A 12,718-nucleotide genomic window follows, 5' to 3' on the forward strand; every position below is an offset into this window, starting at 1 on the left:
CCTTAGTGGGGGAGCTGAGATCCCATAAGCCCCTGGGTGCAGCTTGGGGTGGGTGGGGAGATGTTAATGAGTTACTACGTTGAAAAATTGTAAAATGCGGCAATTTTCCATTTAAAACAAGATACACTAAGAAGTATATTTTAATAGTGTTATTGATGTTTGTTTCCATTAAGACCACGAATGTAAAATTGTAACAAATTCTGGTTTTGTTACAAATACTCTACAATAAACTCAAAACAATGTAAATTAAATACACCCATTTTTCAAATTTTTTCAACTAATTTAACACTCTAAGGAAAATTAAAATTTCCTTGGTGGTCCACTGGTTAAGACTGTGCTTCAACTGCAGGGGGCAGGGGTTCCATTCTTGGTAGAGGAACTAAGATCCCACATGCCTCACGGAGTGGCCAAAAAAAAAAAAAAAAACCAACCCCACCAAAATAAAACTCAAAATAAAACTAAAAAAACTGGAAGGAAAATTAAAACAGAAGAAACTTAAAAGACGGGAGAGGGGCGGGGGAATTCATCTCTAGGTCTGCTCTCCAGGCAAGCAAGTAATCGCCCAGTCACTAGGAGGCAAATAGCTAAGATCCGAATTAAGAGATCTATCAACAGACCCTTCACCAAAACCAGGGGAAGCCTTTAACTCTGAAAGTGGTAGCACCTGACACCAAGCTGCATTCCTAGCTGGGAAGTGGAAGTTACAGACAGAGTCCTTGCCCTTTGCTCTCCTTCAGGATTTCGCCACTGTTCTAGAAGGCGGGGGCTCGAAGGAAAGAATGTAGATGTCTTCCTACGGCGGGGACACAAAGCACGTGAGGTGAACTCTTGGCTCTCCGAAGGTCCCAGGCGGCACACGCACACGCGACTGGATCACGCCGAGCAAACACTGTGCGCGTGGGGAAAAGCGGCCCGGGTCGGGGGCGGGGCACCGCCTTGGGACAGACCGCCTTGGGGCAGACTGCGCATGCGCCCGGCTCTGGAGCGACGCCTCCCCCACCCCGCCCCCCCTCTCCGCGCAAGTGGGCGGCGGCCGAGCTTTCCCGAACGCTTGTCCTGCCTCCTTCTTGGCGCGCCCCCAACGCGTCGCCGTGGCGACCCAGCGGCCCCTGCCGGCCTGTGGCGACGCCGCTTGCCTGGTAGCTTCTGCGGACCCGGCGGCGGCGGCGACAGCGACAGTCGGGGCTCATGGAGGTTTCGGTTAACCACGTCGCCAAGATCGAGAAGCGGTCGTGCTTGGGCCGCTGCAAGCATTTCTTTTGGCTGGGCATCACCTTCGACACGGTGGGCGCGGCCATGCTGTTCACCGGGGTCTTTACCCGTATACTCTACTATGACATGTTGCTCTACCTGGGTGCCAGCATCGTCTTCCTCAGCCTCCTCTGGTGGACTTTCTGGTACAGCGGTAACATCGAACTGTCTTCTGAAGAGGCCTTCAACAGCCCCTACCGCCTGCCCTCCGCCTACACGCTGGAAGTCCTGAGCCAGACCATCAGCAACCGCTTCACTTTAACCATAGGCAGCGTTTCCAACACCTTTATGCGGATACGGCGGCGGCGGCGACAACGCCAGAGGTTCCTGAAAGGGCGGACATCTCTGGATATGACCGTCACGGGCCAGGTCGAAAGCCAGCTAGACCAAGACGAAGACCGGGCAGAAGGGGCTGCGGAGAAGGGCGAGGCTCAGGACTTTGGCAGCAAGGATCTCCCCAAACCTGAAGCTGTCAAAATTTTAAAGGAAGCTGGCTCCCAGGTGCCCGATGCTGGTGACCTGGGCCGTGAGGCTAGTCTCCCAAAGTTCGTTAAGGGACCATCGACCAATCTGGTGCAGCCATTTACGCCATCTTCTCTGGAGCAGGCTCCAACTCCAGTCATCCTGACTTCTAAGAGCCTGCCCGTAGTCTCCTTGGCCTCTATGAGCCAAACTGCCCCTATTCTGACTTCGAAGAGCCAGCCTGTAGTAGACTTGGTCTCTACGAGCCAGCCCCTTGCAGTGACTCTTGTCTCTGTGAGCCAGCTTGCAGCCCCTTTGGCCTCTACTAGCCAGCCTCCACGTCTCCTGACTTCTAAAAGCCAGCCTGTAGTTTCCTCTACAAGCCAGGCCCCTGCAGTCACTCTTGCTTCTACAAGACAGCCTGTTGTCCCCCTGACTTCTACTATTCAGCCTCAGGTGGTCTTTGCCTCTAAGAGCCTGCCTGTTGTCTCCTCGTCCTTTGCAAGTCAGCCTCTGACCATCCTTACCTCTCAGAGCCACCCCCTGATGCCTAGGACCTCTCAGAGCCAGCTCCCAGTGCCTGTGGCCTCTGAGGGCCACCCTCTGGTGCCTGTGGCCTCTGAGAGCCACCCCCTGGTGCCTGTGGCCTCTGAGAGCCACCCCCCGGTGCCTGTGACCTCTCAAGTCCAGCTCCCGGTGCCTGTGGCCTCTGAGGGCCAACCCCTGATACCTGTGGCCGCTAAGGGCCAGCCCCTGGTGCCTAGAACCTCTCAGAGCCACCCCCTGGTGCCTAGGACCTCGCAGAGCCACCCCCTGGAGCCTAGGATCTCTCAGAGCTACCCCCTGGTGCTTAGGACCTCTCAGAGCCAGCTTCCGGTGCCTGTGGCCTCTGAGGGCCACCCCCTGGTACCTGTGGCCTCTGAGGGCCACCCCCTGGTGCCTAGAGCCTCTCAGAGTTACCCCCTGATGCCTAGGACCTCTCAGAGCCATCCTCTGGTGCCTGTGGCCTCTCAAAGCCAGCTCCCAGTGCCTGTGGCCTCTGAGGGCCACTCCTTGGTGCCTGTGGCCTCTCAGCAGCAGCTTCAGAATCTTTTGGAGGTCTGTCAAACTGGACCACCACCTCTTCAGGCCTCCCAGGCCCAGAGTCTGGTCACCATCTCTCTGCTCCAGGTTCTGCCCACCGAGTCTTTGCAGACCCAGCCTGTGGACCTTCAGGTAGTCCAGGCTATTCTGGACCTTCAGGCCACGTATCACACCCAGCAGGCCTCCCAGAGCAGCTCTTTAGTCCAGGAAATTAGACCAAGCCAGCCTCCATCTGCCTGGGAGTTTCACACAGAGCCAGTTGATCTTGAGACCCCGCCACCAGCGGACCAGGAGCTAAGTCAGAACCGTCCTGACGCTGCAGCCCTGCCTCCTCAGTCTCCAGCTCCAGCTGCTCAAGCCCAGCAGTCAGTGCCCTCCGGGAGGACCCCCACCCTGGCCCGAGGGAAGAAGAGTCACTCCATCTAGGACAGAAGCAGACCCCAGCCCTCTGAGTGGCCCTCAGGCCTCCGCCAAGTAAGTGATTTAGAAGGAATACCTTCAGTATTCCTTAATTGTTTCCAGGTCCGTGTCCTGGTGGTTTCCTCAACCGCCTCTGTTCAGACACACAAAGTTACTGGAGGTGAACTGGCCTGTTCCTTCAGCGATTCGATTATTTGAACTTAGGTAGGTTTTTGAATAGGACTTCCCTGGTGGCAGTAGGTTTTTGAAACCTAGTGCTCTGAGTGGATGAGTTGTTGTTAAGGCTTTATGGCTCTACCAGCCGAAAGGTGTTAATTACCTTCACTCAGGAGTTCTGAGGCTTCAGGGGGTGTGAAGGTGGGGAGATTCTACAATGTTTCTGAAACAAGATGAGTTTAGGTGGTACAAGACACAGCACAAATAGCAGTGAGCCTTCCGGTGGGAAAGGTCTTTTCAGTTCTTTTTCAATCTTTTTGATTATATGAATATATTTGATTAGTTTGGGGTTACTGATCTCTAACACCTCTGTAAGGCTTTGGTAGGCAACACCGGCACCTGGCTAGGACTTAATACCATTCATATTAACAAAGTTATTTTAGTGGATAACTTCTATCTATGCCCAGTATTATAACAGTTTCTTTGTTTATGGTAGTGATGGTTGCTTTTTGAAATCCATTTACTTAAGTAAAATTATTTTACATGTGTCAACATAAAGGTTAAAATTAATCATGGCCTGAAACTTGTAAAGATTCTGAGATTTGGAAAACATTTTGTTATTTGTATTAAATCATATATGCTTATGTACCATAGTACACATGTGGTTATGTGTACTGAATCACAAGACCCTTTATGCTGACCTATGAGATGAATGTTATGGTTAAGACGGCTGAGGAGGAGGTTCATTTAACTCCCAACTGACCCCCTGTCAGTTAGAACAATAGGAGAGATCATGTGAAGGTCAAAATTGGTGACCTTTAAAACACTGCTTCTCAATGGTTTAAGTGCAGTGTGTCAGTATACTGGTCTTTGTCTCTGACCCCATTTGATAAATTCCTTGGGGGGCAAGGAGGAAGAGCATGGAGCAGAGCAATACCTTGAGATGATGTTAATGCTCCTGTTCACATGCTACCAACATATTCAAGAAGGTGTTCATATTGACTGGTTTCATCTCTGACGTGAAATACAGCTATTAGGTGGAAGTCAAACCCTTAATTTCCTTACAGTTTTCTCCAATTCACCTTTAACAGAATGTGTAACAGTTTCTAAATACACACACACACACACATATATATTCTATAGATAATCATAGGGGCAAAGCATTTTAGCTTGTTTGATTTTTGTACAGTTTGGACTCGTGGATTCTAAAATGAAACACATTCAGTGATTTAGGTTTCTTTTTTTTAAAGAGCAAAATAGTAACAAATTGTAATAATTCCATAAGTTAAGGATTTAGTGTTATTGAAAAAGATCATTTTCCCATTAATTCGTATGATTGAAGTAATTCTCCATATAATTCTTGAAGGAGCATTTACTAAGTGCCAAGAATAATGGTGATCACAAATAAACACAAAGGTTGCAGACCTTGCCATCAGAAAGCTTAGAGACCATGTTCTCTAAAGAGAAGAAAACTTTAGACAAGGAAGAAGAAGGGGTAGCCTTGTGTCTACCCCTTATTTTTGACAGGAACTGCCATGCAGTGCCTTTCAAATAATTAATTCATTGGCCTGGCATTTGTTGAATTTCTGTCAAGTGCCAGGCATTCCATTAGGTGTTAGAGATTCAGAGATAAGGTGCCCCTGTTCTCCAAGCACTCACTGTTTATCAAGGGAGGCAGATCTAGAAATAATTACACAGTGAAGATCCCCTGGAGGAGGAAACAGTATACCTACTCAGTATTCTTGCCTGGAAAACCCCATGGACAGAGGAGCTGGTGGGCTACAGTCTATGGGGTCGCAAAGAGAAGAACATGACTGAGTGACTGAGCACACATACACACAGCAAGTGCTGTAACACAAGTCTACTCAGTCTTCCAGAATACAGGTGTGGGCTGGGTGAGGGATTTTTGATCTAAAGCCTGTGTGTAGCAACGAAGACCCAGAGGTATCCATTGGATTAAGAAGACAGAAAGAACATTCCATGCATGGGGAAAAATCAACAGAAAGGCTCAGAGGTTTAACAGTCCATGACCTGCTGGGGACACACTTGGGAAAGGATAATCTGAGGCTGTAGTCAAGAGTGCTTGGGGATTTTCGTTCCTGGTGGTCAGTTGTCGAGGTTAGTGGGCAGTAACTGAGCCAAGATGCTGCAGTATCTGCTGGCTCTTTGTCAGATTACCCAGAGAACCATGAATACTGCTTCATACAGGCAGTTTGAGCATAAGCTTCCAGGGAAACAAAAGCTGTTTCAGAAAGGTAATGGCATTCCAGTACATCTGAAAGGTGGGATAGCTGATGCCCTCCTGTATAGAGCCACCATGATTCTTAGAGTTGATGGAATGGCATATGCCATATATCAACTGACTATGACTTCATTTCCCAAGAAGCAGGATTGGCTTCAGTTTATCCTCCCAGCAGTCACTTGGCTCAACTCCGTTCAGCTTACTGTGAACCAGTAATCTGATAAATAACTGAGTTTTGTGGGGATCAATATTTATTGACTTGTACTAACTGCCACCAGATTGCTGGGAGAAATATGAATAACCTCAGATATGCAGATGACACCACCCTTATGTCAGAAAGTGAGGAGGAACTAAAAAACCTCTTGATGAAAGTGAAAGTGGAGAGTGAAGAAGTTGGCTTAAAGCTCAACATTCAGGAAACGGAGATCATGGCATCCAGTCCCATCATTTCATGGGAAATAGATGGGGAAACAGTGTCAGACTTTATTTTTCTGGGCTCCAAAATCACTGCAGATGGTGACTGCAGCCATGAAATTAAAAGATGCTTACTCCTTGGAAGGAAAGTTATGACCAACCTAGATAGCATATTCAAAAGCAGAGACATTACTTTGCCAACAAAGGTCCGTCTAGTCAAGGCTATGGTTTTTCCTGTGGTCATGTATGGATGTGAGAGTTGGACTGTGAAGAAGGCTGAGCGCCGAAGAATTGATGCTTTTGAACTGTGGTGTTGGAGAAGACTCTTGAGAGTCCCTTGGACTTCAAGGAGATCCAACCAGTCCATTCTAAAGGAGATCAGCCCTGGGATTTCTTTGGAAGGAATGATGCTGAAGCTGAAACTCCAGTACTTTGGCCACCTCATTGGAAGAGTTGACTCATTGGAAAAGACTCTGATGCTGGGAGGGATTGGGGGTAGGAGGAGAAGGGGACGACAGAGGATGAGATGGCTGGATGGCATCACTGACTCGCTGGACATGAGTCTGAGTGAACTCTGGGAGTTGGTGATGGACAGGGAGGCCTGGTGTGCTGTGATTCATGGGGTCGCAGAGTCGGACATGACTGAGCGACTGAACTGAACTGAACTGAATCGCTACCAATAAAGCAGTCTTTACCATGAAAAAGAGTGCCTGGAACTCCAAAATTGAGGGGTGAGAAAGTGAGAAATCTTTGCAGGCCTTCTTTTTTAAAAACTGCTTATTTATTTTTGGTTGTTCTGGGTCTTTGTTGCCCTACACGGGCTCTCTCTTGTTGCAGCAAGCAGGAGCTACTCTTCATTGCAGCGCACAGGCTTCTCATTGCAGTGGCTTGTCTTGTTGCAGAGCGCAGGCTGTAGGCGCAAGGGCTTTGTTGCTCCGTGGCTTGTGGGATCTTCCCGCACCAGGGATTGAACCGGTTTCTCCTGCATTGGCAGGTGGATTCTTATCCACCGTACCACCAGGAAGTCCCCTTGCTGGCTTTTTAAGAAGGGTAATTACATTCGTAATTCTACCTGTGTGCTCTGTTATAAAGTAATGGCAGTAGGCCAATAATTAGCGAATAATTGCTGAATTCTCTCCCGGTTAGTTCTAAGCTGAAAATAGCCCTCTTTGATGTTAGCAACAGTTTCTAACTAGAGTGTAGGCTCCATGGGTATTCATCAGGTGTTTATTTACTTGGGCATAACACTTTACTTTGGCTACAAAGATTGTTGCCAGGCCCTTTCTAGCTTCTTGGACAGTACTACCATAGAAATGAGTATCGTTTCCCCAAGGAAAGGAAAGCTTAGGCAACAAAAGCTTTTATATATATATATATAATTTATGTACTTATTTTTGTATGTATTTGTATTTTGGCTGTGCTGGGTCTTCGTTGCTGTGTGCAGGCTTTCTCTAGCTGCAACAAGTGGGGGTCACTGTCTAGTTGTGCATGGGTTTCTTATTGCAGTGGCTTCTCTTGTCGCCGAGCACAGGCTCTTTGGTGTGGGGGCTTCAGCAATTGTGGCTCATGGGCTTAGTTGCTCCATGTCATGTGGAATCTTCCTGGACTGGGGATCGAACCTATGTCCCTTGCATTGGCGGGTGGATTCTTATCCACTGTACCACCAGGGAAGTCCCAAGAAAAGCTTTTTATTAAAAGAGATAGCTTGTGCACAAAGGAAAAAGTGGCAACGAAAAAAACACACAACTACAAAACAAAACTCTCAGCTCCTGGAGTAGAAAGGGTGAGTTGCTTTTAGGACAAAAGGGAGGGTTTGTCTGATAGAGCACTGAAGACTTCCAGAAATTGTCAACCTTCTTTGATTATCAGCAGGTGGCTCCGTGATGGCTATCAGCAATAGGGAGTGCTTCTGTGAGGGGGAAGAAATGCATGAGAATTTTCTGTAGGAAAGCACAGGAACAGATAAGGTTACAATTTATAGTTGAGCTTCTTGTCTTGTGGCAACTAGGTATACTCCTTAGTGTAACAGAGATAAAGTTAATCTTTCGTTCCTTCCGGTCCCTGTTTTTTGTCTCTGGGCCCCAGACCCCTGGGGCCTTTGTTCTTAGCTCACAAGGCCTGTTTTTCTCAAGGCCCTTCCCGGTCCTTTTCCAAAATGGCTATGCTCTTGTCTTCCTGTCTCACGATACCATCAGGTAGCATGACACCGTTTTGATACATTTTTCTGTATTGACAGTAAGATGAGTGCTTATCTAACACGGAGCTGAGACTTCCCTGGTGGGCCAGTGGTTAAGGCTCCACGCTTACAATGCAGGGGGCCCAGGTTTGATCCCTGGTCAGGGAACTGAGGTCCTACATGCCATGCGGTGAAAAATAAATAAATAAAATAAAATGGAGGCTGGCAATATTTTTTTCTATAAAAGCCCAGATGATAAATATTTTAGGCTCGGTGAGTCAAAAGGGAAAATCTGGGCTATTACGTGGCTGCTTATATAACAAGAGAGTAACTGCTCCCGCGCACCCCCACCCCCATTCCTACTCACTGGGCGGTGGGTTGTACAGCTGCTTTGACTCCAGTTGCCTCAGCTGGAATCATCCACCTGACCAAGAGCAGCTAGCCTAAGGCAGAGGGAGCCTGGCCTGGCCAGTCAGGTTCACAGGCAAAATGCTGTACTTCACTCTGCCCCAGTGACACCCAGGTCCCAGGGTGCCATTCTCTCCTCTCGGAGAAGCTGGCCCATCTCCTGGTCATCTGCTGGCTGGAGGAGAGCTGGTCTGCCCAGTTCCTGACTCCCTGATTGCGATTCCACCATTGGATGCCTGCCATCTGCCGACAGTGGAGTTTAGAATGTTCAGGTGGTAATGTTCAGGCCCTGAGCAGACCGCTGGCCAGACAGGCAGGCCCTAGGAGCTCTGGGGAGAGCAGGAGTAGAAACTGAAGCCTGGATTTGGTCTTGGAGGCTCGCAGCCACAGCCCACAGCAGTGCAGATGTGGAGAGTGGGAAGAGGTGCTGCAGGCAGCTGGTGAGTGGAGGCCAGAGGTGCTGCCAGATCCTAAACTGCTCAGTTCAGTTCAGTCACTCAGTCATGTCCGACTCTTTGCGACCCCATGAATCGCAGCACGCCAGGCCTCCCTGTCCATCACCAACTCCCAGAGTTCACCCAGACTCACGTCCATCGAGTCAGTGATGCCATCCAGCCATCTCATCCTCAGGCCAGCCCTTTCGCAGCACAGAACTATCCAACATCATCAGTATGAGGTTGAGAAACCCTGATCTGGAATAATAATAGTAAAAATTATGCTATAATTCATAAAATGCTTAAAGAAAAATCTTGATTTGATCCTCAGATGACTCATTGCCTCTTTTCTTCTTCTTTAAAAAAAAAACACAACATTTATTTGGCTGCAGGGGATCTCTAGTTGTGGCATGTGAGATCTAGTTCCCTGACCAGGGATTGATTCTGGGCCCCCTACTTGAGAACATGGAGTCTTAGCCTCTCAACCCCCAGGGAAGTCCCAGATTCACTGCCTCTTTAATATAGTAGTAGTCACTTCTCCACTAGACCATGAGGATCTCATTCACCATTGTTTTATTCATCTTTGTGTTCCCATTTTGTATAATTCAGAATCAACATACACATACATGGGGCATTTGTTAATAATAGTAGCTAGCATCAGCATTTATTGGGTGTTCATCATACATTACCCCCTGTGCCAAGTAACTTACAGGCTTTATCTCATTTGTCACAACAGAGACAGGCACCACTCTTATCTCTACTTTAAGGAAAGGAGATTTGATTTTGGAAGGTTATGTAATTTTTTCAATGTCATATAAATGGAGAAGCTGGAATTGATATATAATTAATGTATAATTTGTTATAAGGTGTATACTATACACTTTTCCTGCAAGCAGTAGTTATTAATGAGCTTTTTTCTTAAGCCTGTTAGTCATAACGAGCTGTAATACCCTAGATCAGTCTGTGGCTTAGTTCTCCATTTAAAGCTCTACTTCCAGAGAGAATGAAAATCAACAACTCTTTAATTTTTTTGTTCCACTCTCATCTCAAAATTGCTTTTTTCTTTCCAGAACCCACCAGTATTCCTTCAGATTTCAACACCAAGTTTATAAAAGCACAAATACTTACCTTAACCTCATTTTGGAAACCTCCACCCGGAGTCCTGACCTATCTTAGACCAGCAAACGTAACCAGACTGCCTCTGCCAAGTATACATTTCAGGGTTGGGGAGAATATTCCAGCCTCAGATAATAAAGACATTATCAGAATTTTAAGCTATAATAAACTGTGCCAATGAACAGTTTGTTGAACAGCCAAATGAACTTTGTTTTAAAATAAGTTGATTTTTAAAATAGATTTCTCTTGTGGAAGCATTCCAGCATTCTAAGTGGAAAATAACATCACACACTTTGGGTAAAGATATAAGTACAAATCCCACAGAAATGGACATTGAAAAATGTGGCTTCTTTTTTAAGGATATCGTGTGGCCTCATCAAGCTATTGGAAAGATTAGTACAATCAATGTATTATAATTTGTATGTTCATTTTTTAAATAGCAGGAGTTTCTCCTTTTCCCAAGGATTTAAAACTGCTGATTTGATTGCATATATTAATGATAACTTCCAGATGTTCAAGCTGGTTTTAGAAAAGGCAGAGGAACCAGAGATCAAATTGCCAACATCCGCTGGATCATCAAAAAAGCAAGAGAGTTCCAGAAAAACATCTATTTCTGCCTTATTGACTATGCCAAAGCCTTTGACTGTGTGGATCACAATAAACTGTGGAAAATTCTGAAAGAGATGGGAATACCAGACCACCTAACCTGCCTCTTGAGAAACCTGTATGCAGGTCAGGAAGCAACAGTTAGAACTGGACATGGAACAACAGACTGGTTCCAAATAGGAAAAGGAGCACGTCAAGGCTGTATATTGTCACCCTGCTTATTTAACTTGTATGCAGTGTACATCATGAGAAACGCTGGGCTGGAGGAAGCACAAGCTGGAATCAAGATTGCTGGGAGAAATATCAATAACCTCAGATATGCAGATGACACCACCCTTATGGCAGAAAGTGAAGAAGAACTAAAGAGCCTCTTGATGAAAGTGAAAGAGGAGAGTGAAAAAGTTGGCTTAAAGCTCAACATTCAGAAAACTAATATCATGGCATCCAGTCCCATCACTTCATGGCAAATAGATGGGGAAACAGTGGAAACAGTGTCAGACTTTATTTTTGAGGGGCTCCAAAATCACTACAGATGGTGACTGCAGCCATGAAATTAAAAGACGCTTACTCCTTGGAAGGAAAGTTATGACCAACCTAGACAGCATATTAAAAGGCAGAGACATTACTTTGTCAACAAAGGTCCGTCTAGTCAAGGCTGTGGTTTTTCCAGTGGTCATGTATGGATGTGAGAGTTGGACTATAAAGAAAACTGAGCACTGAAAAATTGATGCTTTTGAACTGTGGTGTTGGAGAAGACTCTTGAGAGTCCCTTGGACTGCAAGGAGATCCAACCAGTCCATCCTAAAGGAGATCAGTCCTGGATTTTCATTGGAAGGACTGACATTGAAGCTGAAACTCCAATACTTTGGCCACCTGATGTGAAGAGCTGACTCATTTGAAAAGACCCTGATGCTGGGAAAAATTGAGGGCAGGAGGAGAAGGGGACGACAGGATGAGATGGCATCACTGACTCAATGGACATGGGTTTGGGTGAACTCCAGGAGTTGGTGATGGACAGGGAGGCCTGGCATGCTGTGGTTCATGGGGTCGCAAAGAGTCAGACACGACTGAGCGACTGAACTGAACTGATGAATGATAATCAAAATTAATGTGGGACTGTTCTCCTTTTATGTTCTGCCTTTGTATCATTGGATTATTTGTGCAAGAATGCTCTAATATAGGGATAGTTTCTTTTTTTAGATTTCCAATTACAAGCAAAAGTATGTGATATGGTATGTTTTATCAAATCTTCCAAAAATGTTAGTTGTTTTTATATTTCTTCCCATTTTCTGTCCCATGCTTCAGTATTTCTGTGTTCAGAATTTTAAAAAATTAACTCAAGCTGGAAGCCTATATGCATTGCAGATACTTGGAAAAAAGAATAATGGCAGGATATTAGGCTAAGTGAAATAAGCCAGTTACACAAGACATATGCTGTGTGAGTCCACCTATATAAGATTTCTCATGTCAGAGAATCAAACTCACAGAGACAGAAGAGTGATGGTTTCCAGAGTCTGGGGATAGTTGGGGGGATGGGGAGTTATTTAATGGGTACAGAATTTCAGATGAAAAGGGTTATGGAGATTGATTGTACAACAGTGTGGATGTACTTAACACTACTGTACTTTTGAAAATGATTAAGATGGTAAATTTTATGTGTGCATGCTTGCATGCTAAGTAGCTTCAGTTGTATCCAACTCTTTGCAACCACATGGACTGTAGCCTACCAGGCTCCTCTTTCCATGGGATTCTCCAGGCAAGAATATTGGAGTGGGCTGCCATGGCCTCCTCCAGGGGATCTTCCTGACCCAGGGGTAGAATCCGTGTCTCTTATGTCTCCTGCATTAGCAGGCAGGTTCTTTACCACTAGCACCACCAAAAATTTCTGTGTATTTGACCACAATCCAAAAAGAATAATTGGATTAAACCAGCAATTTATAAACCATTTAA

General features: G+C 46.1%; 2 protein-coding genes across 2 annotated transcripts; both read left to right on the forward strand.

Moving 5' to 3' along the window:
- The first annotated feature begins 229 nt into the window (after nucleotides 1–229).
- On the forward strand, nucleotides 230–12,718 carry LOC133238268 (MAGE-like protein 2). Its single transcript, XM_061401184.1, has 2 exons — nucleotides 230–3,270; nucleotides 10,117–12,718. The coding sequence occupies exon 1, from the start codon at nucleotides 1,189–1,191 to the stop codon at nucleotides 3,220–3,222; it is 2,034 nt and encodes a 677-aa protein (XP_061257168.1). The 5' UTR covers nucleotides 230–1,188; the 3' UTR covers nucleotides 3,223–3,270; nucleotides 10,117–12,718.
- On the forward strand, nucleotides 4,491–6,675 carry LOC133238270 (cytochrome c oxidase subunit 7A2, mitochondrial-like). Its single transcript, XM_061401186.1, has one exon. It carries the CDS (start codon nucleotides 5,516–5,518, stop codon nucleotides 5,828–5,830), a length of 315 nt encoding a protein of 104 aa, XP_061257170.1. The 5' UTR covers nucleotides 4,491–5,515; the 3' UTR covers nucleotides 5,831–6,675.

Source organism: Bos javanicus, chromosome 25 (genome assembly GCF_032452875.1).
Source record: "Bos javanicus breed banteng chromosome 25, ARS-OSU_banteng_1.0, whole genome shotgun sequence".
Lineage (NCBI taxonomy): Eukaryota > Metazoa > Chordata > Mammalia > Artiodactyla > Bovidae > Bos > Bos javanicus.

Excerpts from the sequence above, each read along its gene's own strand:
- LOC133238268 (XM_061401184.1), top strand. The coding sequence starts at position 1,189 with ATGGAGGTTTCGGTTAACCACGTCGCCAAGATCGAGAAGCGGTCGTGC.
- LOC133238270 (XM_061401186.1), top strand. The coding sequence starts at position 5,516 with ATGCTGCAGTATCTGCTGGCTCTTTGTCAGATTACCCAGAGAACCATG.